General features: G+C 37.8%; 1 protein-coding gene across 8 annotated transcripts in view; it reads right to left on the minus strand.

Moving 5' to 3' along the window:
* Nucleotides 1-1,144: 1,144 nt before the first annotated feature.
* The window catches only part of LOC143018557 (uncharacterized), a 42,565-nt gene continuing 18,815 nt past the window's right edge, over nucleotides 1,145-24,894 (minus strand). Inside the window, exons 1-9 of one of the 8 annotated variants that reach the window (XM_076174021.1) lie at nucleotides 20,424-20,744; nucleotides 14,946-14,997; nucleotides 12,801-13,036; nucleotides 10,898-11,111; nucleotides 10,508-10,627; nucleotides 6,858-6,957; nucleotides 5,243-5,378; nucleotides 4,819-5,032; nucleotides 1,145-4,263 (exon numbers count right to left, since the gene is read on the minus strand). In XM_076174021.1, the coding sequence (XP_076030136.1) occupies nucleotides 4,128-4,263; nucleotides 4,819-5,032; nucleotides 5,243-5,378; nucleotides 6,858-6,957; nucleotides 10,508-10,627; nucleotides 10,898-11,111; nucleotides 12,801-13,036; nucleotides 14,946-14,995 (1,206 nt within the window). In that variant the 5' untranslated portion in view covers nucleotides 14,996-14,997; nucleotides 20,424-20,744 and the 3' untranslated portion in view covers nucleotides 1,145-4,127. Of the gene's footprint in view, nucleotides 4,264-4,818; nucleotides 5,033-5,242; nucleotides 5,379-6,857; nucleotides 6,958-10,507; nucleotides 10,628-10,897; nucleotides 11,112-12,800; nucleotides 13,037-14,945; nucleotides 14,998-19,202; nucleotides 19,372-19,460; nucleotides 19,551-19,852; nucleotides 19,874-20,094; nucleotides 20,187-20,423; nucleotides 20,745-24,894 lie in introns of those variants that run through there. The other 7 variants (XM_076174020.1, XM_076174024.1, XM_076174023.1 and 4 more) reach the window with 7 other exon arrangements.

The raw sequence follows: 24,894 nt of genomic DNA on the forward strand, positions 1-24,894 counted from the left end.
ATTCCCAAACCCCCCTCCCATCCCCTACCCACTCCCTTTCATGCATCCATACACAACCATTCTCCACTCACCCCTATCTTCTGTCTTCTCCCTTCTTTCCTCAACAGACATCACCCTCTTTCTCAATGCCCCTTTTACTCCATCCATCTCATCCTTGGTCACCCCCTCATGGTCACTTCCTCCACCTCTGCCTTCCACACTTCTCTTACTGACCTTTCTTCATTCCATGTCCAAACCATCCCAATACTCTTTCATCAACCCTATCTCCCAACTCGTTTTCCACCCCTGCTCTCTTCCTCACCTCTTCATTTCTCACTCTATCCAGTCTAGTAACCCCCACTGTACTTCTCAGACATTTTGCCTCAAATACATTCAATCTTTTTCTCTCTTATGTTTCATGTTTCTGCCCCATACAGTCCTGTCAGTACAATCACTCCTTCATACAATCTCCTCTTAGCATCTATTGTCAAATGTCTATTTCTCATTACACTTCTTAATTCCCCAAGGCATTTACTCGCTTCTCTTAATTTACATTCTACCTCCACCTCCACTCCTACCTTTCCTGCCCCATGCACCCCCAAGTATCTAAGCTATCCACTTTCTCCAGTCTCTCTCCCTTAATACTCACTTCCAGCTTGCTGCCATTCTTTCCCCTTGTACATTTCATCACCTTACTTTTACCCACATTTATTTTCAACTTCCTTCGTTTGCACACCCTCCTAAACTCCATCACTAACTTCATTAGTCCCTCCTCTGATCCTGCTACAGGTGCAGTGTTGACAGCAAAATACAAATGGCTTATCTCCCATTTTCTCAATTTTCTTTAACCATCTCCAATCCCAGCCAATTACCCTTGCATCTACTTCTTGCACCACCCCATCCATGTACACAGTGAACAGCCATGGCAACATGATACACCCCTGACACAGTCCCACATTTACCTCAAATCACTCTCTCTCTCTCCATTTCTAATTCTAACACAGGCTCTACTACCCTCGTAAAAATTCATGACTGCTCTTCACAACTTTCCTCTTATCCCATATGTGGCTTCTTGATAATGACTCATTTCAGGTAATGCACTATGGGAGGTTTATTGAATATCTCAATTATAGTCTCCTACAAGAGAAAGAAACAATTTTTTTATTTTTATAATATATTTGGTAACTTGTACAAAAAATACATTAGGCAAACTTGAGTCCATGCTTAAATATTCATACTCAATAAAATATACCAACTCCAAATATGAAGATGTCAAAATTCACAAGGAAAATTTTATTTTTATGTCTAATTTGGAAGTTGTGGATTTCATCATTAATATACCAAAAGGCACTTTCCTCATTAAATTGGAGAGTGGCTAACCATAGCAAGCACCCACCCAACACCCATTTGTTGCCATTTTTATCTTGGTTCCTTTAAACAAACTATAGACTACCTGATTTCTAGAGCTGGGCACATTATCATCGGACAGGTAGTGCATTACCGTCAATGCATTACCAATTTTAATTTCCTTTAGAATGATTTTGATGGAAAAAAAATAAATAAATAAAATAAATGGAGAAGTATTTACTTCTTATGAATATTCTCAATAAAATAATACCTAAACTACAACATTAATATTCCCTATTCTAAAATATAAAATAACTAGAGCTGGACACTTGCATTACTGCATTAGTAACGCACTACCTGTCCAGCTGTAGCACACCCAGCTCTGCTGATTTCATAACCTCTCAAAATTTCTCTAGTGACAAATCACTACCTTTTGCGAAATACTAGTCTGTTCTGACTAATGACAATTTTATCTAACTTTAAAGAAACCTTGGTATTCATATGGTTTCACACAGTAATCACTCCCAGCATATATTTGTTATATCTTGTTAATTTTTCCTACCAAAAAAAAAGTATTTAATACATTACTGGAAAAAATAATGATACTGATCTTTTAAATAATAAATTTCATACATCATGGGTGCCCTGTTGTAATAATTTTTACCAAATAGATTTTTTTCACTGCGATTCCATCATTCAAAGGTCAGAGCACAAGTTCTTTTGTGGAAAACTGCCATTTTTGCTGTCCTTATAAATACTGACACATCATTTTCAAGATTGTCCATATCTGTGGTGGTTGTGTTTCTGTACCTTATAAAATCATTGAATATTGCGAGGGAAAAAAAAATGCCAGCCTAGATTCAAACAATATGAGGTTCATAATTTCCTGATTCAAGCTCCTAAGCTCTACCAACCATAGTCTGAAACACAAGCTCCTTACCCATGTGTTTTGTGCCCTTATGAAAACAACAAAGCTAGGGAGGAAGACAATAATGACATTTCTCCAATATAAGGTTAGGTTGAACTGTTCTATCTGTCTACATATCAAAAGGGAGGTAGCCAGCCAAGGCATGCACCCACCCTTCACCCATTTGTTTCCCTTTTAAAAACCTCTTAGCTCCTTTAGGATGAAGGCCATCCCTGCTCCATAGGTCAGTGGCAATGTAGCAAGACATAGTAGCTCCATAGCTAAAGCTGGTTAACCCCTACTGATTCATGATTAAATTGAGATGATGAGGAGAAATCCCTTTGGGCTGCATCAGTTTATCATTCAAACACTGAAACTGTTTCTGTTTATGCTTATAGTTTTAGGAGAGCAATCATTGGTTGTCAGTTCTTCTTGTGTATAAAGGTGGAGGGAATACTATTCAGGTAGGTAAAGAGATATCTTGGGTCTAGTTCAGACTGAGTAAGCCCATCAAGGCTGCACCTCCAGATGGATGAGAGAGTATTGGCAAATTATGAAGGCAACCAGCAGGGAGATGTTCTCTTTGATGTCCATCTTACAGGACAACTACTTGAAGGTACTTCGCATTGGTTGCCCACAAAACATAGTTGTATTATATAAAATTCTCATAATTATCACATGCAAACTAATTATGAAGCCCAACAATGCTACTAAAAAATATATATATTTCCTGCAAACTTGCAGGTGTCCTTGCCTCTTAAATCCTGAGACTGTAAAGAGGTTACTATATTCTATAAAAGATAATGCCTCCATGGTACATGATTTATATGATCAGATGTCTATGAAGATACAAGACTGTATGCAGAATATTAAATATCTAGTGAATTCCCTGCATTTTTGTGCATCAGTTGGAATTCTAACTAAATTCTATCTCCTCTCCTATACAAACAACAATTGAAAAAGACAAAAGGCTTAAAATCATCACAGATCTTCTCTTCCTTTATGAAATACAATTTCTTTTATTGTATTCTGTTCCTGTTAAAATGCATGAAGTTATGATGATGAATGGCCCCTAATCAAGATCACAAGTATAATTTTGCAATGAAGAACATAACTTGTCAAGTATTTAGTATTGGATTAAAAGGTATCTGGGGATGAAAACAAGAAGACTGGACGAGGGAGTGATTGTCCCCAGGGCACTGCGTGAAACAGAGGCTTATTTGGAAGAACCAAGGCGTTTGACATGAAATATTTAATAAATGTGGTGGTGGTGGTAGTGGTGGTGGGGGAGGGGTTTTACAAGGATGGATAAAGTGAGAAATGTGGAGGTGTGGCAGACAGTGGGGTGTGAAAAAACAACTGGCAGATAGGGTTGATCCAAGACTGCTGGGATGGTTTTAAACATAGATAGCATAAGTGGTTGGAGATAACTTGAGGTGAAGACCAAGAATAAGGATGATGGACATGTTAAGGGGGCACTGGATGCAAGAGGAATGTCTGTCAAGCGAGGAGTGTAAAATATAGTGCCTTCCACAATCTTTCTGCTAGTCTTCCTTCACTCACTTTCCACATGCCAAAACCATCCCAGTATTTCTTTGAGCAACCCTGTCATCTCTTTCCATCTCATCTCCTCATTTCTCACTCTAACCATTCTCATAATCCCCAAACCATAATTTTCATACACTTCATCTCAAATACATTTTGGCTTTTCCTCCCAACATCCCTTATACTTCAAGTCTCTACCTTAAACAGTGTCATGGGCACAATCAACTCTTCATATAATCTTCTCTTTGTGTTCAACCCCAGATACATATTTCTCATGACCACCATGTATTTTGACTAAACTATTTGTTACCTGATGCATTTCATAAGACCTTGTGACAGTCAATCCATTTCACTCAAGAGCAACATTCTTGAAGTCCCTCTCGAGAGAAGAACTTGGTTCTGGATCAGGTGAATTTTTTGTTATTCTGTTCCAGTCTATGGCTTCAAAGTCAATTACAATCTTTTGAGAAGATTGTGAATACTGCCTGTAAGGGAAATATTTGCAACTTTATATTATCCTGTGTCAGCTTAAAAATCTTTGGTCAATATGCCAAAGGGGTTGCAACTGCAAAATATGTGTATAAAAAAGGTTTTCACATTTTTACTAGATATAAGATGGGAAGTAAGGTTAAATGGGTTATAATTGTGAATGGTGTGAGCATGTGCTCTGACTTGGCCAGTCCCTCATATATGGGTATGGACTAACTATCTTACTCAGTAGCAAAATGATTCAGTAAAAAGAGCATCATATGCTTATATAACACTTGTATGAATGTGGTATCAATTGCAGGGTCATTGACAATCAGCCACATGTCACAAGGGAGATATAATTTGGCTAATAGTTATGAAATGATAACAAAATTCTTCTTGTTTAGGAATTCTATGTGAATCTAGATACACACTTTCCTTCTTCTTTTTTGCTTCTATTCCCTCTAATTTCCTCATCCATATATCCTCCTTCTCTTCCATAGCTACTCTGTTTTGCATACAACAGATAGATAAACTAAATTCTAAAAGTTTATTATGAATATTTACCATACCTGAACAAGACTCCAGCTTTCTCAAGAAGGAACATTGAAGCTTTAACAGAGTCTGTCTCTTTGTGCTTATTCGAGAAGTAGTTAACACATTTAATGCCAGATTGAATTATGAGCTTGGCACACTCATTACATGGAAATAGTGCAACATACATTGTACATCCAGAAACATCAGCACAATTCTTGTTCATTATGGCATTCATTTCTGCATGACAAACTGGTAAAGAAAAAGAAATGGCTGTTAGGTATACATAAATAAAACATTTGATATATACTTAATCAATCAATCAATGGAAACTGCAGTGGTAGTACTGGGGACCCTATTACATATCTTTTACTAACATGCGTATATTCTGTGCATTCTGTGTATCTGATAAAACACCTATTAACTACTTGAGGCACATTCAACAAAATTAGAGTACCTTACCATACATATATTTTGTGTCAAATTTATTGGGTGCTGACCGGCCCCATGGAAGAAGGTCATCACTACAATCAACAGGCATTCCATTGTAACCAATGCCAACCACTTTATTTTCTTTGTTGGTAATTATTGCTCCAACCTATAAGTAATCAATGAACCTTAACATTTTTCACACACAATCCAAAAACAGTGTCTCCATATTCAGATACTCTGACTTAACCACTTCCCTCATAACAGGGAAAGGACCTTTTGGCATATATATCTATAGAATCCTGTCTTACAGGCAAGTTCATTGTAAGGATATGGTACATTGAATTCCCCAATTCAAAAAGCCCTTTGTAAGAAGGCACCATCTTAGTCTTCTCTGACAGAAGTTCATGATGTTAAACTGAATATATGTTATTTTATTCTATTATGGAAGATATTTCATGATTGCCTACTATGAGACAAATAAAGACAGGCAGGGGAGACAGGGAATTCTTTGATAAATAAATCTAAAATTAAGTCTATGTACTGGTTTAGTACATAGACTTATACATAAGAGAGGAAGAGAGGAGGAGTTTGAATGTGTTTGAGATGAGGTGTCTGAGAAGTATGATAGGGGTTACTAGGCTGGATATAGTGAGAAATGAGGAAGTGAGGAGGAGAACGGGGGTAGAAAGGGAGTTGGGAGATAGGGTTGATGAAAGAGTATTGGGATGGTTTAGACACATAGAAAGAATGAGTGAAGAAAAACTAGTAAAATAGGTGTGGAAGGCAGAGGTGGAAGGAGTGAACATGAAGGTTTGACCTAAGATGAGATGGATGGATGGGATAAAAGGGGCTTTTGGAAAGAGGGGAGTGTCTGTTGGGGAAGGATGGGAAAGGACAGAAGACAGGGGTGAATGGAGAATGGTTTTATATGGATGATGCTGTGATGCATGAAGTGGGGTGGGTGGGGGGTAGGGGGTGTTGAGTGTGTGTGAGAAATAATTTGATGCAGCCCAAAGGGATTTCTCCCAGTCTTCTCCTTTTCTGCATCAGGGGACAGAGGAAGGGGGTCACCAATTTAATGAAGCAGCCTTGCTGTGGATGTGCTGTGTCTTGTGACACTGCTTCTGACCCAGGGCAGTGGGCAAGATGCAGGGATGACCCATCATCCAGGAGGTGCCAAGGTAAGAGAGAGGGAAGATGGTGGAGGGGAGTGGAGTGGAATAGGGATGGAATGGGTGCCTTTGTTTTTTGGCTACCTCCCTTATAAGGGGGAAAAAAGCCTTTGGTATATACATATGTATGTAAGTCTATGGTGTTTAACTCGTCAAGTCTATGTACACATGCTTGCTGGCCAAGTTGGTCAGAGCATTGCTACTTGTGACAGAGGTCAAGGAGATGGTGGTTTGAAACCTGCCATGAGTGAGTTGGACCAAGATCATTGTTCATTAAATTCCATGCTACAAAGTCCTCTATATGGGACACCATCTCAGCCTCCTGATGGGGGAGTTTGCCAGATGAAACTGAATTGATATCCACAAAAGGTTCCTTCCCCTTTATAAGGAAGGCAGTCAGTCAAGGCTATTTCCTCCCTCCTATAAGGAAGGTAGCCAGTCAAGGCTAAGAGTCAAATTATGAGTACACTTACCTGAGTGTTTGGATCTTTGCTTCTCATGGCAGACAGGAAAGCCATTGCCATGAAATACTCTTCCCATGCCAAGTAGTCCTCACGTTTCTTGTTCACATTCCTAGACAATGAAAAAGGCTGAATAAAGTCACACACAAAAAATCAAAGAGTGATAGGAGAGAAGCCTCTTGCCCTTAACAGACATTACATGTAATAATGCTCAAATTATCTACAAGAATGACCAATTATTGAATCTAACCCCAAGTTCTCAGTTCTCTAACAACTTTGACTGTATTCTCTCTATCTTTTCACCTAAGGAGAACTGACAACTGCTCCCCTCCTCCTAATACTAAAAGCAAGTGATACAGAAACATCCCACACTAATATAACACAGGCATTTCTTCCTAGCGAGACTTATGGGAGGATCTGGGAACCACTGTTAGCAGTTATGGAGCTATGGTTTTCTAACAAATGAAACTTCTGCCAACAATTATATCATTATTACATACATATACCAAGGCTTTTTCCCCCTTACAAGGGAAGCAGCCAAAAAGGGAAAGGCATAAAATCATTTCCACCCATTCCATCCCGGAATACACTCCACACCCCTTCACCCTCCCTCTCATCTTAGCACCTCCTGGATGACGGGTCATCCCTGCACCTTGTCCACTGCCCTGGGTCAGAAGCAGTGTCGCAAGACACAGCACATCCACAGCAAGGCCGCTTCATTAAATCGGCGACCCCCCATTGCATAAAAGGAGAAGATGGGGGAGAAATCCCTTTGGGCTGCGTCAAATTTTGCTCACACATACTACATTACCCCCCATCCCCCCACCCATTCCACCTCATGCAATCACAACATCATCCATATACAACCATTCTCCATTCACCCCTGTCTTCTGTCCTCTCCCGTCCTTCCTCAACAGACATTCCCCTCTTCCCCAAAGCCCCCTTCACCCCATCCATCCACCTCATCCTAGGACGTCCCCTCATGTTCACTCCCTCCACATCTGCCTTCCACACCTCTTTTACTAGTCTTTCTTCACTCATTCTTTCCATGTGTCCAAACCATCCTAATATTCTTTCATCAACCCTATCTCCCAGCTCCTTTTCCACCCCTGTTCTCCTCCTCACCTCCACATTTCTCACTCTATCTAGCCTAGTAACCCCCATCATACTTCTCAGACACCTCATCTCAAACACATTCAAACTCCTTCTCTCCTCTTCTCTTATGTTCCATGTTTCTGCCCCATACAGTGCTGTTGGCACAATCACTCCTTCATACAGTCTCCTCTTAGCATCCATTCCCAAATGTCTATTCCTCATTACACTAATCCACCAAGGCATTTACTTGCTTCTCTCAATCTACATTCTACCTCCACCTTCACTCCACCCTTTCCTGCCACATTTGCACTCAAGTATCTAAAACTTTCCACTTCCTCCAGTCGCTCTCCCGTAATGCTCACTTCCAGTCTGCTGCCGCTTTCACCCCTTGTACATCTCATCACCTTACTTTTACCCATGTTTATCTTCAGCTTTCTTCTATCACACACTCTCCCAAACTCTGCCACCAACTTCCTCAAACCCTCCTCCGATCCTGCCATAAGTGCAGTGTCGTCCGCAAACAACAGCTGTCTCACCTCCCACTTTTCTCCATTTTCTTTAACCATTTCCAATCCCTGACCCACTACCCTTGCATTTACCTCTCGCACTACCCCATCCATGTAAAGTTCAACAGCCAGGGCGACATAACGCATCCTTGACAAAGTCCCACCTTTACCTCGAACCATTCACTCTCTCCATTTCTAATCCTGACACAAGCTCTACTACTCTCATAAAAACTCTTGACAGCTCCCAGAAGCTTTCCTCCTATCCCGTATATCCGCAGTACCTCCCACAGTGCCTTTCTGTCTACCCTGTCAAGCCTTTTCCAGATCCATAAAGGCCCAAAAAAACATCTTTCCCCTTTCCTATAGCTTTCTCACATATCTGTCTTACCACAAAGATCTGATCTACACAACCTCTACCCGATCTAAATCCACACTGTTTCTCACCAATTACTCTCTCTGTTCCTCTCCTAATCATCTCAATCAAGATCCTCCCATAAGCCTTCCAAACTACCCTTAACAAGCTTATCCCTCTGAAACTACTACATTCACACTTGTCCCCTTTTCTCTTGTTAAGTAAAATTATACAAGCACTTCTCCAGTCCTCCAGCACTCTACCCTCTCTCCAGCAAACATTAAATAACCTCACCAGCCAGTCCACCATCACTGTACCTCCCTTTTTCAGACATTCTGCATGGCATCCATCCAGACCAGGTGCCTTACCTGCTTTCATCATCTTAACAACTGCCTTCACCTCATCCTTCCTTATTTCTTCTCCATTTTTCTCACTCATCACAGTCATTTTCTTAGCACTTCCCACTGCAATTATCTTTCCCTCCCTATCCTCCTTAACATTTAGCAATTTCCTAAAATATTTTGCCCATCTTTCCCTTACTGCCTTCTCTTCCATTATCATCTCTCCATCTGCACCTTTTTCTTTTCTTCTCTACTAGATTCGCCTCCTCTTCCACTCCTAATTTCTTTCCAAAACATCTTTTTATTACTTTCAAAATTTTCTGTCATACTCTTACCCCACTTCACATCTGCTCTCCTCTTTGCCTCCTTTACCTTTTGCTTTACTTCTCTTTTCTTTTCTTTGTACCTTTCATATGACTCCCTCGTCCTATTTTGTAACCAATCTTTGAAAGCTCGCTTCTTCTCTTCTACAACCTTTTTTGTTTCCTCATCCCACCATTCACTATCCTTACTTCTATTTCCTTCTGTCCTCCTTGTTCCACACACCATCCTTGCACACTTTATGACTCCCTCCTTGAACCATCCCCATTCCTCCTCCACACCTAGCTCTACTCTATCCTTTACTCCCTCCCACTCCTTCAGCTTCCTTCCATACTCCTTCTCGTTTTCCTTTTCATTCAAAGAGTTCACTCTAAGAACCTCCCTACCTTTTGTCCCTTTCCTCTTTCTCCATCTATCCTCCACTCTCAACTTACCTTCCACCAAAAAATGATCTGATATTCCCCCACCCTCTCCCCTTAGCACATGTACATCCTTAACTATTCATATCATAATCCTATTTACCACTACATAATCCATTAGCGCTCTATCTACCACCCTTCCATCCACCACCCTCTCCCATGTGTACTTATGCTTGACTTTCTTCTGAAACACTGTATTTGCTATCATCAACTCTCTTTCTAGACACATTTCCACCATCAACTCTCCACTACGATTCTTTCCTGGAACTCCACATTTCCCAACCACTCCATCAATTGGACCATTTCCTACCCTAGCATTAAGGTCTCCCAGTAGTATTACATTGACATTTCTTTCTAAAACCTCTATGTACTCATTTAAATCTATCCAAAAGGCCTCCCTTTCTTCTACACTCTTCTCACTGCCAGGCCCATATGCACTTACAAAGACCCACATCTCCTTTCCCAGTTTCACCTTCATCCACATTATCCTCGAGGAAACCTCCTTCCACTCCACTACATGTTTACCTATCTCTTCACTTACTAGAATAGCCACCCCTTCCCTCCCTCGCCCTCATTATTAATGAATAATAAGTTTTTTTGTTGTTATTTTAACAGTAGCCCATAATACCTGTTGTTAATGGCCAAGTCTTTTGATGATGATAGCTTCCTTTCTTCCCAAGTCCTTTGAAGGCTGTCATCAATAGTAGCAAAATCAATGGTGAGTTTTGTTCTACTTGGTGTATACTGCCTGAAACAGTATATAAATGTCTAAACTTGTGGATAAATATATACAGATGATCAAATTCATTCACACACAATTTTAAAGAATGTTAAAGTATGTATGAAGTTTAATGAACTAGTCAATGGAGGAAGTTAGGCTTTCTATCAGAAAGTTATGCTAATATTGTTCAGTATATATAAACTGTAACAGTATATAAGAAATAGAAAAAGAAAGAGAATAAGAAACAGACACAACAAGAAGAGCAACAGGAGAAAATGAAGATGATGACTACCTTACCTATACTTGACCTGGGTCATGTCCATCAAGCGCTTGCTTGCCTTAGTTTTCAGTTTGTGGTTATATTTGTCAGACATATAAATTACTTCCTTGATTCTTGCCTGGATTATGAGCTTGGCACATTCATTACATGGGAAAAGGGCCACATATATTGTGCAGCCTTTCACATCAGCACTGTTCTTGTTTAAGATGGCATTCATTTCTGCATGGCACACTGAGAAGGATGAGAGAAAAAAAGTATAAATGGTAATCTTCATTATAATAAAGAATAATGTAAACTATCATACATATATATACCAATGGCTTTTTCCCCCTAACAAGGGAGGTAGCCAAAAAACAAAGGCATAATATCCACTCCCACCCATTCCATCCCCACATACTCCACTCCCATTCACCCAACTCCCTCCCTCTTACCTTGGCTCCTCCTGGATGATGGGTCATCCCTGTACCTCGCCCACTACCATGGGTCAGAGGCAATGTAGCAAGGCACAGCATATCCACAGCAAGGCTGCTTCATTTAACTGGTGAACCCAACCCCCCTCTCCATCCCCTCATAGAGAAAATATCATTCAAACATACTCTCTCCCCCCATTCCTCACCCACTCCCTTCTATGCATCACATCATCCATACACAATCATTCTCCATTCACCTCTATCTTCTCTCTTCCTTCTTCAACAGACATTCCCCTCTTTCCCAATGCCCCCTTTACCCTATCCATCCATCTCATCCTTGGCTGCCCCTTCATGTTCTCCTTCCACCTCTACCTTCCACACCTCCTTTACTATTCTTTCTTTACTCATTCTTTCAACATGTCCAAACCATCCCAATATTCCTTCATCAACCCTATCTCCCAATTCCCTTTCCACCACCGCTCTCCTCCTTAACTCCTCATTTCTCACTCTATCCAGCCTAGTAGCCTCTCCCATATCTCTTAAGCATTTCATCTCAAACACATTTATACTCCTCCTCTCTTATGTTTCATGTTTCTGCCCCACACAGTGCTGTCAACACAATCACCCCTTCTTACAATCTCCTTTTAGCATCCATTCCTAAATGTCTACTATTTCTCATTATACTTTTTAATCCCCCAAGATCATGAGCGCAAATTAAAGAAGACTATATGTCTAAAGGATGTGAAGAATTACAGTTTTCCATATACATGCCTAAATAATTAGAATGGCTTAGGAGGAGATATAGCCCAAATTGGAACAATATATGGATTTGAGGCTTGATTATCATAAATTGGAGAGAAGTAGATGGGCCCTCATGAGTGTTACTCCTTTCCTGAGAACTACAGTTAGGTAATAGATAAATACCAAAAGGCCTTCCCTCACAAGTAGGCTAGGTGAGTTAGAGCACCCACCCACTAAATACACATTAAAAACCATTTACAACCCCTCCCATCTCAGCATGTCATGGGTATCAAATGCATTTAAAAATACAATATGAAGCAGAATAATACATACATACTATCAGGCTTTTGTAATATAAGTGACTGACTATTGGAAGCAGTCAAATGATTTTACACAAGTAGAGATTGTGTGAGGGTTGGTAATAAAGTGGTTTCAGGTGAAGGTGGGACTGCACCAGGGTTGTTCAACGTGTACATGGATAGAATGGAAGGGTACTAAGTAGGTGTTTGAAGTCAGTGAATGAGAGTGAAATGGGAGGTGAACCAGTTGCAGTTTGTAGATGACACTGTGCTTGTAGTTTAGTTGGAGTTATGGCAATGTAGAAGTTGAAATGTTTTGAAGATGGGCAACAAGGAAATGGTTCTCTCTGCTGTCCATCTTGCAGGACCACCAATACCAGGTATCTGTCACTGGTCCCTTTAGTCTGATATTAACCACAATATCTGTAATTGTACCACTGTAGAAACATTTAAGAATTCAAAATTCTTACCATACATAGATTTGTTTTCAAGGCAATTATCAGACCCTTTGCCCCATGGCATTTCATCATCCTCACATCCCCTGGGCATACCATTGTAACCAATAGCGACAATTTTCTTTTCATCACTGATGATGCAGGCACCAACTTGTGAACAGGGGTCCTTGCTTCGCATTGCAGATAAAAAGGCCACAGACATGAAGTAATCGTCCCATGACAGATAGTCTTCTCTTTTCTTCTCTAAAGAACTGAAAATTACAATACTCTATAAAATATGAAAAGATTACAAGTATGGTATATAACAAATGGATACTAAATTTATTCAACTACTTTACATTTAAGCCACACAAAAATATTACATGTTCAGCATCTGAACATTTCCACTTTTAATTTTTTTTTTTCTTCTTCTTATTATTATTACTATTAATTATTATTATTACTATTAATTATTATTATTATTATTATTATTATTATTATTATTATTATTATTATTATTATTAAAATAATAATAATAATAAAATAATAATAATAATAATAAAATAATAATAAAAAAATAATAATAATAAAAAAATAATAAAAATTAAAAAAAAATAACTAGAAAAATAATAATAATAAAAAAATAAAATAAAAAAAATAATAAAAAAAAAATATTTAAAAAAATAAAAAAATAAAAAATAAAAATAAAAAAAATAATAAAAAAATAATAATAATAATAAAATAATAATAAAAATAAAATATAGAATAAAAAAATAAAATAATAAAAAAAATAATAATAAAAAAAATAAAAATAATAAAAATAAAATAATAATAAAAATAAAGTAACAATAAAAAAAAAATAACAATAAAAAAAAAATAACAATAAAAAAAAAATAACAATAAAAAAAAAATAACAATAAAAAATAAATAACAATAAAAAAAAAATAACAATAAAAAAAAAATAACAATAAAAATAAAATAATAATAAAAATAAAATAACAATAAAAATAAAATAACAATAAAAATAAAATAACAATAAAAAGAAAAGAAGAAAAAAAATAAAATAACAATAAAAATAAAATAACAATAAAAATAAAATAACAATAAAAAAAAAATAACAATAAAAATAAAATAACAATAAAAATAAAATAATAATAAAAATAAAATAATAATAATAATAAAATAATAATAATAATAAAATAATAATAAAAAAATAACAATAAAAAATAATAATAATAATAATAATAATAAAATAATAATAATAAAATAATAATATAATAAAATAATAATATAATAAAATAATAAAATAATAAAATAATAATAATAAAATAATAATAATAAAATAATAATAATAATAATAATAATAATAATAATAATAATAATAATAATAATATTATTATTATTATGTGGACGTGCTGTGTCCTGCGACACTGCTTCTGACCCAGGGGAGTGGACAGGGTGCAGGGATGACCCGTCATCTAGGAGGTGCTAAGATGGGAGGGAGGGTGGAGGGGTGTGGAGTGTTTTCGGGGATGAAATGGGTGGGAATGTTTTTGTGCCTTGTCATTTTTGGCTACCCCCCTGGTAAGGGGGAAAAAAGCCTTGGTATATATGTATGTATTATTAATCATTATTATTATTATTATTATTATTATTATTAATTAATTACTACTACTACCACTACTACTACCACTACTACTACCACCACCACTACCACCACTACCACCACCACCACTACCACCACCACCACCACAGGGATAAAGACCATCCTTGCGTCCACTCTGGCACATGATGGGCCAAACTTCTTAATGCTCTGCTCAAAAAAGTGAAGGAAATCCCTGGCTGCTCAGTAGAATAGTTCAAAGCTGGCCTGGGCAAGTTTTTGGGGAAGATACTAAATGAACCCCCAGTGCTGGGCTACACCCGTAGATGCAGGACCTCCAACCACTTATCAGACCAAGTGGACCTGATGTATAGGTATACTGGGTCTGGCAGCAGTGGTAGACCATCACAACTGTGAGGAAAACCTCAAGACATAACCAAGTAAACCTAGTAAACCCTCTTCACTCCAAATTTTGCTTCCTTAACTGTATAAACTTACCTGTCTATTGCCATAACAAAATTCACTGAATATACATCCATAGTAAAGGGGTAAACAAAATCATGTTACAGAGGACTTACTTAGTGGAAGAAGTGCTACAATTCTGCATGTCCTCCTCTGAGTTTGTCATGGCTGTGGAGATCAAGGAAAAAAAAAATTAGTAAGAGTATAAACCACAGTTGAAAATGTATGGACCAATAGTATTTTCCCCCTTGTAAGATAGGTGATCAAGTCAAAATATGCCTGGACTCCTTATGGTACAAAATAAAGAAATAAGGATCCCAAAATCACCTTGGTCAGCCCCATTTAGTAGCCTTTTATGGAATGCATGAAACATGGTGATGGCAAATATCAATTGTACAGACTTGGCTACTGCTTACTAATCAGAAGTGGAAGATTAAATGAAATGGCCTTGCTGTGGATATGCTGTGTCTTGCTACATTGCTTCTGATCCAGGTCAGTAGGCGAGATGCAGGGATGACCCATCATCCAGGAGGAGCCAAGATAAGAGGGAGGGAGGGGGATGAATGGGAGTGTAGTATGTGGGGATGAAATGGGTGGGAGTGGGTTTTATGTCTTTGTTTTCTGGTTACCTCCCTTGTTAGGGGGAAAAAGCTGTTGGTATATGTATGTAAGTATGTTTATAGTATACCAGGTATATTCCATACCAACCAAATGTCCCAAGTATGTGCATAATGAAGACACCAAAGTCACAATTGTGGAGTCCTTCATGCGGTAACATTCCAGAATTATGCAAATACAGATATTTAATATGAAACTTACACTGTCCAATTGCTCCAACCTAATACAACCTAACCATTCCGTAGGAAAAATAGGTCTTTCAAATGCAAAAAACAAAGTGAAAAATGTGTTTGTGTGATACTAGAATAGAACCTTATAAACTTGTAAACTGGAGAAATAGTGAACTCCTGCACCACTAAAACATCATCTACAAGATTCATTTGTTGCATCCCTAATTATCAAACCTAACATGTGCCAGGAGAGAAATGTTAGTGGACATATGTTATTTTGCATTTGATATGCTTATTATAATTCACAAAAAAAAAAGATAGTGTCACACTTATGTGATATAGCATTAGAAAATACATCAACAAAACACATTTTTCTTGGCAGAAATCAATAACAGAAAAAGTTGCTAAAAGTGATACACAAACAAACGTAACCACTTCAACTGCTTGAGATGCCATCTTTGTTCTGGTAGATTTACCTTGAATTTACCTTGAAGCGCTTCTGCCTCAAGGGGGTGTTGCTCCCCCGATGGAACTTGAGGCAAGGCCACGGCGTAGCCGCCACCTTTCAGTTTGTTGTTTGTAGTCCAGCTGGTCAATAATGGAGTTGGAATTCGCTGGTCGTGATGCTGTATAACCTGGGATACCCAGCTGATCTGGTAGGGCTGGCAAGAATTTGTCAAGTTTCCCTTTGAAAACTTCCGTTTTAACACCTGTAATGTTCCGTAGGTGTTTAGGTAAGTGATTAAAAAGTCAGGCCCCTTTTCTTGAGATGCTGTTGTGTTGGAGCGTCTTGACTTTTACTGGGTACTCTGATGGCAGGGCCTAGTTGGGTGCATTTTCTTCCTGTTCTGTTTCTTCTGGGGTGATATGGGTTTTTACTGGTCTTATAGGTTCTGTTTTGGGTGGAGTGATCTGGCCTTCTAGGATTTTCCATGTATATATTATCAGATATCTCTCTAGTCTCCTCTCTATGGAGTGGAGTTCATTTTCTGCCAATCTTTCCCTGTAATTGTGTTTCTCCACATCTTGGTGAGCTGAGGTTCTTCTGATTGTTGAGGTAAAGGTTCTCTGCAGAGCCTCCAGCTGCATGATGTGGCCTTGTTTGTATGGAGCCCAAAGTTGTGAGCAGTAGTCTATGATAGGGATGACTAGGGCTTACCATAAGGTTAGCAAGGTTTCTGGTTCTATGGTGCGGAAGGTTCTAAGTATGTATCCCATTCGTTGTCTACATTTTGATACTGTTTTTTCTATGTGTTGACCAAATGTAGCATCATCCAAAAGTATAACTCCTAGATCTCTTACCGATGTTTGTTGTGTGATATGGTTTCCTTTTGGATCTTTACAAGAAATTTTATGTCTGTTCTTACTGAACTTAATAAATTCAAATTTGTCCTCATTAAATTTCATGTTATTCATTTCTGCCCATTTGTATATTTCATTTAGATCTTTCTGTTGTTGGGAGCTATCTTACAAAGGATTACAAAGGCGAAGCATGCCAACAGGAGACCTTTTGGTCCATATCTAGGTCGGATGCAAAAAAAAAAAAAAAAAAAATCATAATAATAATAAATTAATAAATAAAAACTATAATAATGTAAATAACAAATAAAATACATAAATAAATGCATAGGTATAGTTAAATAATAAACAAACAGGTAAATAGTAAATAATAATAAATTGACATATAACTAATAACAAATGAAAATCAAACAGACAAATGATAACAAAACAAAAACAAATAATATAAAATAAATCATAATCATTACAGCATCTTGCTTAGGTGTTTATCTAAATGATTCTTAAAGATTCGAACTGAACTACATTGCACTACCTGTGCAGGAAGTTTATTCCATTCATTAACTACACGGTTGGCAAAGTTGTTTCTACCTACTTCCAAACTGAATCTATTTCCGGACAGTTTGAGACCATTGTTTCTTGTCTGATTCTCATTCAATGTGAAAATTTTGTCACTTTTGATGTTGTTTTTTGCTAGAGATTGTTTTGAATACCCAAGTGTCATCTGCAAATGATAGTGGGCTGGAGATATTGGTGTTGATGTCGTTGATCATAATCAAGAATAGTATAGGGCCAAGGACAGTACCCTGCAGGATGCCACTTATCACTACTTCTTCTCTTGATGTTGTTCCCTCCACAAAGGTAATTTGTTTCCGATTTGTAAGGAATGACTGAATCCACTCCCCAAGTTTGCCCCTTATCCCTAGTGATTTGGTCTTTTGAATGAGGATCATAGTCAACTTTGTCATAGGCTTTTGCGAAGTCTAGATATATTGCATCGACATTTTTGTTCTCTCCAATGTATTTTAGGATGAAATTGTGGAAGTCTATCAATTCTATTAGGAAATGTATAATATGTTTTTTTATTTATGATTCTTTCAAAAATTTTAATGGCCTATAATTTTTCGGTTCATTTTTGGATCCTCCTTTATGTATGGGAGTGACATTGGCAAGTTTGAATATTTCTGGTATTTCACCTGTGTCCAGAGACTTTCTCCACAGTGAAAGGAGGGGAGTTGAGATTGTCTTTCTGCATTCTTTGAGAATGTAGGTGCCTATGCCATCTGGACCAGGTGACGCTGCACGCAGCCAACACCAACACCATACTAGAAATCAAGCTGCCACACTGGAGTCACAGGCCACATAAGGCCTCTTCCAGTAAACTTCAACTGTAAAAGAAATATTGTCTATAGCCTTCTCTATATCTTCCTTTCTTATTTCTATGTCCTCTAATGTTTCTTTATCTTGGACGGGAGTTTCTTCAGTTGTGTGGATATTAGTTGATGGTGTGCTCCAGGCCTTGACATACTGGGTTTGAAGGATGTCAGCCATTTCTTGTGAGGATGTGATAGTATGTTGTCCATCTGCCCTAATTAGTGGTCCAAATAATTCTTTAGTGTGGATTTCTTTTTACATAATTAAAGAAAAATCTGGTATTGTTTTTTACTGTTTTTATGGCTTTTCTTTCACTGTCCATCCTTTTGGTTTCATGAGATGTTTTTATTTTATTTTCCAAATCACGTAGTTCTCTTTCAGCTCTATCTCTTATATTGCGTGGACTATCCTTTTTGTGGTTGTTTGAAAGTGAATTTCCAATTTTGATTCTCCTCATTACTGTCTTTCTGTATCTATGTTCTTTTGATATTTTTTTCCTTCTTGGTTGCTTCTTGGGTGCATTGGAGAAAATTGTTTTCCTTAGGTGTTTTTCTATTTTATTCCAGCATTCCTGTGTACTTTGGTTCTTAAGTTTGTCTATTCTAACCTAACCTACCCTCCTACATTTAGTGATGCAGTAACTGTAATTCTAAAGGTCATCAGGGTGATCATCATAGTCTTAACATCTGAATCTATCAAAATAGAGATGATGTCTAAAGGAGTCAATATGACTTCATTCATTTGTATATAGCTTTTAGTAATGTTTTCTGTTATTGATTTCCACTAAGAAAAACATATTACATTGATGTATTATAATTCATAAAATCAATATTTAATTTTCTAATGTTATATCATGTAGGTGTGCACTTCTAAAAAAAATACAATTTCTATTATTGTCTATCCAGATATAGTTACCTGCAATAACCACATTACAAGATTCCATCAGCATATCCAATTGTGTACTAAATTCTTCAATAAGAACACTTACATTTGACCATGGAGGCCTACATACCCTAATAAATGGAATTATGTGTTCTTGTACAGAACTAATATTCCAGTCTATCTTCATTGATAAAATATAGTAACTAAAACTGATCACATTCCTTATATCTAAACTCGTGCATCCTAACTGAATGCCTATAAAGGCATTGTAACACAGTAGGTCATCTATACCGCTGTCCCGTGAAGCAGTTCGTGACTTTTAGTGATTTGTACATCGACGATACAAAGATCTAGTGCGAAGCATTATCTGTACAAAGCTCATGTTTGCAATTTTGCCAAGAACAATACTGGTGGCAGCCAGGATAAAAAAAAACATGGCATTTGTATGATGTGACCATTTCTGTCTTTTAGTCACAAAATGGCACTTTCGCTGAAGTTAGGACTTCTGGCAAAATGACATTTAGGGCACGGTCTGCCAACCCTGCCTGTATCTACATTTAGTGTTTCATTTTTCTACATATGAAGCTCTATAACTACAACAATGTAAAATTTCAATTGTTTAGAAACCCCCTCTTTCGATTAAATCATACTGTTTACATAAGGACGTAACACGTGAATGTAACCTGTACGAAAAGAAGGATTAGGATCATCTGTTGTACTTTATACAGGTTTGTGCATCACTGTTTGTATTCTTCGACCACCAAACGATACAGTCTTCCTTGGTAATAAACAGTGATTATGCAATATGTGAAGGAACTTTGGTATGTCATAAAACTCGTGAGAGACAACACGTGACACTTATTTTCTATTATTCCTTCTTCAAATAAAACCTACTCTTATATCCCAACCATATTAATATACATACTTTGCCACGATGTAGGAAGTGTCTTTATCGAAAGCCGAACATTCACACAGGAAGTCCTTCCTGTGCTGGTCCTTGGGTTAGTTAATTTGCAACTGTGAAATTTATGCACAATGTGTACATATTACTGTACATTACGGGTGAGTGGTGTGTAAAATGAGCAGCAAATGAACATGCACTTGCACTGCAATGTACATATACTTCGAGTACTATTATAATGTGAATTTATAGATAATCATAATGCACAACAAAAAGTAATAACATGTACAGGGTGGGGCAAATCAAATGCCCGAGTTTTGAAAGGCTATTAGGAAAATTAAAACAATACTTACAGAATTATTTGTTGTTTTATTCAAGTCAATATACAATGCCGTTTGTGTGATCACTTTTTGAAGATGGCATCAGGAAGATGGTGGCCATATGTAGCGATGCACTGTTGAAGGCGATGTCTGAAGTTTTCGGTTGCTCTTTGGCACATCTCAAGGGGTATTGCAGCGATTTCGTCCCGAATTCGCATCTTCAATTCTTCCAAATTGTATGGCCAACTTCTGAACACTTTCTCCTTCAGATATCCCCACAGGAAGAAGTCGCAAATGCTTAAATCAGGTGAGCATGGGGGCCACTCGACATCACCCCTCCGAGAGACGAGGCGTGCCGGGAACATCTGTCACATGTTGACTATTGCAACTTGAGCAGTGTGGGCTGTTGCTCCATCTTGTTGGAACCAGATGTCTCCCAGATTTGTTTCCTCACTTAAGTCTTCCAATTTCGGTTCAAAAAAGTCTTCCATTGCAAGATAACGTTGAGAGTTAACGGTGACAGATCTTCCATCCTCCACAAAGAAATAAGGCCCAATTACCCCAAATTTGGAAACCGCACACCAAACAGTAACTTTAGGGGAATGGAACGGTCTCTGGTAAAGTTCTCTTGGGTTGTCTTCAGCCCAATAGTGACAATTTTGCTAATTCATGCTTCCAGAAAGGTGGAAGTGGGCCTCGTCACTGGTGAAAAGAGTTGCCGGTTCAGGGATGTGGTTCAACATTTCTTGGCAGCAATTCCTATGATTTTCAATGTCAGTGGGCTTCAATTCTTGAACAATCATTATTTTATATGGATGGAACGATAAATCGTAACGCAATATCCGCCTTAAAGATCGGTTAGACATGGCCAATGCAAGTGAATGCTTCTGGGCAGAGCGTCTTGGTGACTGTTTGACAGCTGCTTTAACTAAGGCCACATTTTCTGGTGTTCTCACCGTTTTTTGGTCTTCCACTACCCCTAGGTCTTCTTGTGGAACCAGTATCTTTCAATGCTTCAACCCAATGCCTGATTGCCTTGCCATCAGGGATGGGACCATGACGTGGAATGTTGAAGTGCAGGCGGAAGCCTCGCTGGGTGGCGACGACAGAACGGCCATTTTCGAGATACGTGTGCACTGCAAAGCCGCGATGTTCACCTGACCAAGGCATGGCTGCTACTGAAAACGGCGGGGTTTGGTGCTCACAACAAGACCACACACATCTTACCTTCACTACCACAGCCATTTAGCGAGCCTTTCAAAACTCGGTCATTTGATTTGCCCCACCCTGTATCTAGTTGCCCATATTTTTCTATCGTCAGTAAAACTCACATCTATGAAACATGCAACAAAGTATGGCATTCAGCATAAAACTTGTTTTTTACCAAATTATGTAAACTAGAATAATAATTATAGATAATTCACAACAACAAATTGTAATAATATGTTTATTTAGTTACCCTTATTCTTTATCTACAGTACAATTCACACCTATGAAACATCCAACAAAGTATATGGCCAGGGTTGCCAACCGTCCTTTATTTCAAAGGACAGTCCTTTATTCAGCTCTATTTGTCCTTGTCCTTTATTGAAATATGAAATGACACTATTTGTCCTTTATTTTGAAATCGTTTTGACTTGAAGTTCAGTTTCCTACTCTCAAAATGTGATGATTCCAAAAGCGTTTACTTCTTGTAAGACTGCAGACTACCAACTCTGCATTCTGCACAATACCAGACTACAGAGCGGCAGACCGCAGACCAGGGTGTAAAATTAGCCTCATTTTATAACTCAATTTTCCATTAAAAAGAAAAGGCACTAATTTTGGGAAAACCAGAAAATCGTAAACTGTTACTAAATATGAGAACCACCACCAAGAAAAAATAAAATAAAAACAATAGAGAAAGAAAGGTGCCGTTGGACGTTTGGAAAGGCAATACTTCCGCCTATCAACTGAACTCATGAAGAACCAAAACAAATATGGCGTATTATACAACAATGTACTGATGAGACCCTTCACAAAATCGAGCCGTAATTTGTTATAAATACTAGAACAGTGAAATCTATGTGAGAAAACTTGTAATAATGGTGCCAATATTTCATGTTATTAACACGTATTAGAGGAGAAAACATTGGTAACACCAAGGTCTAAATAAACAGGTCAGACCGTTTGAATTATTGTGCGCAGCTTCTGACGTCATTAGGCTGGGTCCGTTTTCTCTTTGTGAAATACTGAAGAAAACTGTGAAACGCCAAGGAAGACAGGAACTATAATATTTTATATATATATATATATATATATATATATTATATATCATATATATTATATATTCATATATATAGACAGGAACTATAATATTTTATATATATTTATATATATATTTTATATAATATTTGTCAGAATATAACTAATTGCGTGGAGCGGTGCGAGCGAAGGCAACAACATACCCGAACGACGCACCAGCTTCAACTGACAGCTATAGGACCCGCGAACCCCACTTTGAACAGCCAGGTGACGTTCACGGGCCCGCTGCGCCAACTCCCTCGAAATTCGGTCGGAAGTGGTTAGACCTGTTATTCCTTAGATCTTGGGTAATACTCTCGACCTTATGTTTACTAATGACGAAGACATTGCGGAGGAAGTCAAAGTTGACAGTCCATTGGGAAAAAGTGATCATGCCTGTATTTATGTGCGAGTCAATGTGCAAGAACAGGACAGTAACACTAAGCATATTTTTATGTACGAGAAGGCAGACTATGCCATGATGAAGAGAGAACTTGATATTGACTGGCAACAGTTTTTTTGGAGAAACATCTAACATAGAGGATAAATGGAAAAAAATTGTACTAAGATGCATAAGTTAACTGAAGAGTGTATACCCAAGAGACAGGTTGGAAATGAAAAGATGAGGAAAAGAACTAATGAAAGTTTACCTATGAACAGAAAATTATGGTCAAAATAAAGAAAAAGCAACGATTATGGGAGAGACTTAGAAAAGCAAAGAACGAAGGTAATCCCCTAGATTCCTATAGGAATGTTGAGACAGAATATCGACGACTTAATAATAAAGTTAGAAAAGAGACCAGAAATGCAGTCAAAGCCAAGGAGAAAGAAGTAATTAAGAATGTTAAAAAGAATCCCAAGGTGTTCTGGAAGTATGTGGCATCGAAGACAAAAGTGAAATCACGAATTGGGGACTTGTATCAAGATGCTGAGAAAACTAGAATGGCTACAACAAATAAGGAGAAGGCAGACACACTTTCAGAACAATTTGCTCGTGCGTTTATAGAAGAACCTGAAGGGGAATCTCCACTCGCTACACTAAGAGAAGTCCCAAGATTGGAAAATATATATATATACATCAAGGATAAAATTAAGGTGTTAAAGAGGATGAACACAAACAAGTCACCTGGGCCAGATGGTATACATCCGAGGATAATTAAAGAATTGAGGAAAGAACTTGTGGAGCCTTTGTATATACTTTATAATTGCTCGCTGAATGAAGGTGTGGTACCCAACGATTGGAAGATTGCTAATGTCACGGCCATTTTTAAAAAGGTGAGTAAGAGTGATCCAGGAAACTACAGGCCAGTCAGTATAACAAGCATTTTACGTAAGATGATGGAGACACTGTTGAGGGAAGAAATTATACAACACATGAAAGAGAATAAGCTCTTTAGTAACAAGCAATTTGGGTTTATATCTGGGAGATCAACAGTGCTTCAACTCATTAATGTACTAGATACATGGATTGAAGCTCTTGACAATGGACTGGCTGTGGACTTCATGAAGGCCTTTGACAGAGTACCACATATGCGACTAATTGAGAAAGTATCCAGCTACAATATAAAGGGTAAGTTACTAAAATGGATTCAGAGCTTCATTACTGGCAGGAGGCAGAGGGTTATGGTAAATGGCCAGTCGTCCGAATGGAAACGTAAACAGTGGAGTCCCTCAAGGCTCTGTGCTGGGTCCTCTGCTCTTTGTAATGTTCATCAACGACTTACCTGAGGTGGTAAAGAATGGAAGCCACGTATTTCTCTATGCTGATGACACCAAGGTATATAAAATATTGAATGGAAACGAGGATTGTAATAAACTACAAGATGACTTGGAACAACTCAAGAATTGGACACAGAAGTGGCTTCTCAGCTTTCACCCTAATAAAAGTAAATATATGAGAATAGGGAAAACTGATGTCGAGGACAGAGGATATAAGATATATGAGGACATTGAGAGATCTAACACAGAGAAGGATATTGGAGTGGTCACTGATGATAAATTAGCATTTTCCGACCATCTAGCTGAAAAAAATAACATGGCTAACAAAATTGTGGGAATCATACGAAGGACCTTTATACATCTAGATTTGGACACATTCAAGATACTCTTTACATCTTTGGTAAGACCACATCTTGAATACACAAACCAGGTGTGGTGTCCATATCTGGTGAAGGATATTAATGCAGTAGAGAACGTTCAGCGCAGAGCCACAAAGCTGGTG

This window comes from Oratosquilla oratoria, chromosome 35 (genome assembly GCF_046742065.1).
Source record: "Oratosquilla oratoria isolate Oo_2021 chromosome 35, ASM4674206v1, whole genome shotgun sequence".
NCBI lineage: Eukaryota > Metazoa > Arthropoda > Malacostraca > Stomatopoda > Squillidae > Oratosquilla > Oratosquilla oratoria.